This window comes from Aplysia californica, unplaced genomic scaffold (genome assembly GCF_000002075.1).
Source record: "Aplysia californica isolate F4 #8 unplaced genomic scaffold, AplCal3.0 scaffold00369, whole genome shotgun sequence".
NCBI lineage: Eukaryota > Metazoa > Mollusca > Gastropoda > Aplysiida > Aplysiidae > Aplysia > Aplysia californica.
Genome location: NW_004797639.1, coordinates 346129 through 352325, shown reverse-complemented (window position 1 = coordinate 352325; position 6197 = coordinate 346129). Strand labels below are relative to the sequence as shown.

At 37.0% G+C, this 6197-nt stretch overlaps 1 protein-coding gene across 1 annotated transcript in view; it reads right to left on the bottom strand.

Annotated features, from left to right (window-relative positions):
- Window positions 1-4894, bottom strand: part of LOC101852492 (F-box/LRR-repeat protein 2) — a gene marked incomplete at its 5' end in the record, with an annotated part of 26664 nt that extends 21770 nt beyond the window's left edge. Inside the window, 5 exon segments of the mRNA XM_013085384.2 lie at window positions 91-177; window positions 1037-1184; window positions 2182-2275; window positions 3905-3988; window positions 4800-4894. Coding sequence (XP_012940838.1) covers window positions 91-177; window positions 1037-1184; window positions 2182-2275; window positions 3905-3988; window positions 4800-4882 — 496 coding nt within the window.
- Window positions 4895-6197: the final 1303 nt, after the last annotated feature.

Genomic DNA, 6197 nt, shown 5'->3' with positions numbered 1-6197 from the left:
CCCCCCCCAAGTTTTCTAAGGGATGTCACTACCTAGACACAGCAGCAAAATTCTGCACAAGAAAGTATTCCGAGAAGCACAATGACTCACCACCAAATGTTCGGAATTCTTTATACAACGTGAGATGCCTCTCAGTCTTTGCGGCTCTTAAAGCACAAGTCTGCCACCTGCTACAAACTGTATCGCAAAGAAAACACGCACATGTACGAGTTGCATTCTCAATTCACAACATCGAAAAAAATCTTTTAATTCCAAATATACACTCCCACACAAACTCACATTTTTAATATCTATACATAATAAATCCAGATGAATGTTCCATTATTTTTTTTTTAAATTACTTCTCAGCATTTGAAAAGATACATTTGCTCCTTTTACAAAAATTACACCTCAAAGAAATGTAATTAATACTGAACAGTCGAGTGATATGGAATGCCTTTCAGCATTTTTATTACAAAAAAGAGAAGACATCTAACAGTTTGACTATTTTAAACTTAACAACCACGTTTCAGGTTTACAAATTAACAACAGTTACATATGAGCAAAGAGAAAATCCCCACAACTTGGTACTAAATACCAACCACCCACAGCAGGTTGATAAATGTCTAAAACATGGAGGATCACGGTTCTCATCCAAGCAGGGCTAGAATGCCATTAAACATCTGCTCGTTGTGCTTACTAAAAACCAAATGCCTACAAAAGGACTGAAACGGTACCTTACACAGGGCAATTTTTAAAAAAAATTTTCTTTAACAAAAAAAAAAGTCCTTCTCTCCAATTTACACATTTCCAAAATGACCAGTCAAAAACAAGGAGAAAAATAAATTCATTTTGTACACCCTACCAACATTTCTGGACCCCCCCCTCATAATATAACATATCACTGGAACAGAAATATATATCTCTCAATCCTATTCTATCAGGTTTTAAAAATAAGAATGATAAAACTTAAGAACCAAAATCAAATTTTAAAAGAAATTTAGAAACTTAAACAAAACATGATACACACAGAATTTAGTTTCTGTCTATTCCGTACCTCGTTCAACTCTGATTCTGTCGATAAAACCGAGGTATGTCAGGATGAGGACCAGCTCATCATCACTCAGTATATCAAACGGAGCTCCTTGCGTACCGCAGGTCATTGGAAGACGTTCATCGTGACCATCCAAGTCACAAGGGTTGGCCTACAAGGTAAAACAGAGGACCCTGGCATTACGATGTGAAACTGACAACAAAATTAATTAATTTCCACTGTGCTTGTTTAAATTGCAGAATGCATAGCGGCCAACTTTCCAGGAAGCAAAAACAGAACACCCAAACATGTGACGCTACTTCATCAAAAATTGCACACTGCCAGGATCAGCGATAGTGCCCCCTCCCTTTTTTATATATATACACTACACTAACTAAATCAGATCTACATTGTACTGACTGCTTACTTTTTAGACTTAATTTCACAGCTTATTAATGCCTCTCAGTCAGTCCAGTGAAGCAGTCTGAATGCAACTATAGAATGAATAATATGACTACAGTACATTCTTCACTTCATTGAAATGCACACACACACACATAGAGAGAGAGAGAGAGAGAGAGAGAGAGAGAGAGAGAGAGAGAGAGAGAGAGAGAGAGAGAGAGAGAGAGAGAGGGAGGGAGGGAGAGAGAGGGAGAGGGAGAGGGAGAGGGAGAGGGAGAGAGAGAGAGGGAGGGAGAGGGAGAGGGAGAGAGAATATATTCTGATGAACTTGTTCTCACCTAACTTATGAACATGACCATGTAAATTTTCTTGCCAAAGATCAATAAATTTTCATTCATTCATTCATTCACAGCTGCAGTGACACCATTCAACAACAATTTGAGACAATAGCATAACCAAAGCTGCCAAAAGCATGGACCTTAATTGAGGATTTCTTGTTCAGCAGAATATTAGACAGTTGTAAATATGTGACGAGCTGTGTATGTTGTTTTGGAGGGCCTGAATGATGGAATTTATTTCTATTTCAAGGAGAAGAGGAGAAAAAATACTTCCCCGGAGAACACCCCCTTCCTGCTGGTGAGGACTGGAAAGAGACAAATCCTACATGAGCCTGAAAGGAACAGTTATGCCTTTTCTTTATCATAAATTCAGTCTCATCTTTATCAAAAGCTTACATGGACAGCAGTAGAGAAAAGTTTACAACTTGCCTTTTGAGCTGTGTTTGAATCCTTTCCTGAGCTGCTCTCGCTGTTGGATTTTCCTCTCTGTCTGTTGTGAACAACAGGTCGCACCCGCAACATTCTGGGGAAAGGAAAGGAAAGGAATTTACGTCAAGCTAAAGTATCTACTGAACCATATTTGACAAGATTGTTCCATATCTTTCATCTGTAAAGTACCCCCCCAGGACAGTGCTACTGACTGAAGTGTCTTTTAGCCATTCCCAAAGGGGGAATATTAACATGTTCTTATTCACAGTAGAATTGTAAATGGGCTGATTTATCAATGTCATGCGCATACTGTGCCGGAACAACATAGGGGGAACTGCTGCCTTTTCTCTCATCTTTATTATCATTATTTTTTCCTCTACTTCTTTTGTATGTTTGTCACTCTGTCGTGAACTCCTATTTCTGGGGTGCCTTGATAGTTGAAGCAGACTTTGTGCTGTAGAGGCTAGAGAGGAGAGCAGAGTAAGCCTCATTCCCCGTTTGGACTTCTCTGTTGACATCCACCCCTTGACGCTCGTATGACCTTATGCAGTTGCAAGCACCTAATAAAAGTACCTACTGAATCATTTGACAAGATTGTTCAACGTCTTTCATCTCTCAAGTAATTCTTTAATAAGATTGTATGTGTGTGTGCCTAAAGAAGGGTACCAAAAGTCGTCAGAGACCATTTTGAGCTACAAGTTGATAATGACAGAAAATCACTTTTTTGACCAGAATGTGTTTCCATTTTAAAAAATGATAGTTTGACCATTTTATAACAAGGTGTCGAAAGAGTTTTAGCTGATTTCACTTCTAAATATTTAATTTTGAATTATTTTGAGGGTAGGGTATATGTTTTAAAAAGATAATGAAAACTGCTTTTAAAAGGTGTTAAAATTTATTCTTGAAGCACGTTTTCTCTTCCCCGCTATGTTTTACCATTGAATTCTAATCATGACATTGATATCAACTGAATGCCAAATTGGAAATGAATTTTCCATGAATAAATACATTAGAAACAATTGAATCACTGTTTTTTTCAAGTTTGTATGTGTTCTAAACTTAAAAGCTAATTTTCTCAAAATTACATCTTTATACCCTACCTCGCAATATGTGCAATGTCTCAAAAACTACTTGAGATATCTCAAAAATTTTAAAAACCACTGTGTTCAGCATTGAATGTCCTATTAGGTACAACCTTTAACTCAAAACAGTTAAAATCTGACTTTTGGTACCTTTCTTTAGGAACACACACATATTTATATTTCTGTAATCCAGTGCAGCACAGTGTTGACCATCTAAAGGTCATGCAATAAATTCCTGGAGCTGTCGGATTCAAAACTGTTCACATGATCATTCCTCCCTTGTCTTCTGAGCAAATAGGGAACAATGACAGACTAGTGTCCTGTCATAGAAGGTGCTTCCACATCATCAGTTCTACGCTAGTCATTTGTATAAAAACGTGACAAAATGAAACCACTTGATGCACTTTGCTGTTTATGGATAGCAGGCAAAAAAAATAAAATAATTTTTTTAAATTTAATCCGTTGTTCTCTCACAACTATGTGCTCCTGAGTCCCAAACTCCTCGTGACTGTAACTCTAACATACATGACATGCCAGAAACATTAACAATATGAAAAATCCTTCCTGATTCCAATCACAATGATGTATGCTCATTTTTAACCCATTTTTTATTCAGCATCCATGACCATCCTTTTATCTACCTGTCAAAGACTTGCAGTGATTCAGGATTTGCAGAGAGAGCTTTCCTAGCTGCCACTGACTTTTCAAATTCCACAAATCCAAACCTGGAAAAATGGAAGTGTCCGAAAAACATTACTTGCACAAAACATATTTCCATGAACTATATTTAAAACATTTATTTAACAAAATTATATTCCTGCGAAGGCAAAAGATAGAAATGTAGCAATTTTTCATACCTTCATCATAACAACAACTCGCAGTCAAAACTCCAATAATAAAAAGTTCACAATGAGATGGTGTGACACCTAAAGGAACTCTGTAAAAGAGCATCTGTAATCAATAATTTTATAATCTATGTACTTTAATCTATATGAACACTGAAATAACTAAACAAATCATAACCATAAGAGCACAAAGATGAAAGAAGAAAGAAACAACTATTTAGTAGCAGACCATGAAAATAAAACGCAGTCAGGATTTAGATTCAATGACACCCCCCCCCCCCCCAACCGAAACAAACTTTTAAAAAAACCTACAAACAAAAACAAATATAAAACTGAAAAATGATAAGCTCAAAACACAAATCACACTTCAATGTGTCAAGATAACAAAACTTAACGAAACAAAAGCAATAAATAATCATGATACAAAACATTTATTGCTGGGTGTCATGGAAGGATTTCTGGATACAGTACTCTATAATGTGTTACTTGAAGTGTGTGTGTGCGTGTGCATGTGCTTGTGTGTGTGTGTGTGTGTCTGTGTGTGTGTGTGTCTGTCTGTCTCTGTGTGTGTGTGTGTGTATGTGTGCGAGTGCGGCAAAATCCGGAAACAAGGTTAAACTTACAATTTATTGAAAGGCATTGAGATAAAAAGAAAATCAAAGAAAACCAAGCAATACTTTCAATTTCTCACCCTTTGGGCTGTTTTGTTGCATGATCGAAAACAATCTTGGCAAATAATACACGACCAAATTGACTGAAGACATCTCTGAGCATACTCCAGGTGAGCTGATGGAAACAACAATAGAAATATTCACACAACAATCGGAACCAATCACCAACGAGGAAGTATTAAGAAGAACGAGACAAAGCCCAGCCAGAGATGAGGAGGGAAAAAGGCATTGGCGACGGATTAGACACACTTTCAGCAAGTAAAGCGCAGCTGCAGAACAAGGAAAGTGTTAGATTGGAACCCACAGGGTAAAAGATCAAGGGGAAGACCCCGTGGAACCTGGAAAAGACTTAAGAAATGGATTTACAGAAAAGTAGGAAGACATGGAGTGACTAGCCCAGGATAGGGAAATGTGGAGAGTTCTTGCTTGGGGCCTATATTCTGATCCAGGGAGAGAAAGGCAATGGTGATGATAATGATTTGGAACCAAAAATTTTCAAAAATACAAAAAATAAATTTAAAATGATACACTAACACTACAAATCTATTTGTGGCCGTTGAAATAATGAAATGCTCATTCAAGCAAAAGTGATGTACAACAGCTTAGCTGTTTCCATTGCAGTTTCTTTTATTTTGTGCAATCCATTCCCTGCTACAATGTCATTTTGAGGAGTACCATTCCCCATCAACAATTAATCCAAAAAGAACAGAAAACCTGTTCCAAAGCAGAAGTAATCTTTGACTTTCAAGTTTAGATTTAAAAAAGCCTTCGTGAGATGTTGAGATGGTATGGTTCTGAAATCAGAGTACAGGGTCAAGTTGAAACAATGGACATTTTTCTGAATTTGCCCGTCGATGATCTCAACCATAAAAATAAGATTGAACACTTATAGTTTTCTTGGGAAGAAAGGGCAAAAGAAAAGCGACACAAAAGACACTACTAAGGAAAAAATAAAAGTACATAATAAAACGCCTTTTATCTGAGGGGGAAAAAAACGAATCCCTTTCTAAAATCACAGAAGCTATGGTCAATATGATGAGATTTTTACTTTTAAATGGCAAGTGGCCAACATCTAAAATGATCTTAAAACTCTGGGAAGTTTTACAGCATTTACAACTATTTGCAACACAAATAGGTCATAAAAGTGAAAAAGATTAGAGATGTTAATAAAGAGTTACATACAAAGACAAAAAAGAGATAGAGATGATAGATATTTGACAGGAAAGAAGGAGCAAACCACACAAGAGCACCCACCAACAACCCCCATAACATAATGATGGTGAAAAATGGCTACATATATATTATGGCCTCGGGTCCGGAAAAAAGGAAGTGTCTTCGTTCTATAGATCTAACGTTCAGTGCTTCCAATTTTCCGCCATTTTTTAGTTTCCCCGATGCCTGCCGACTCATTGATACGC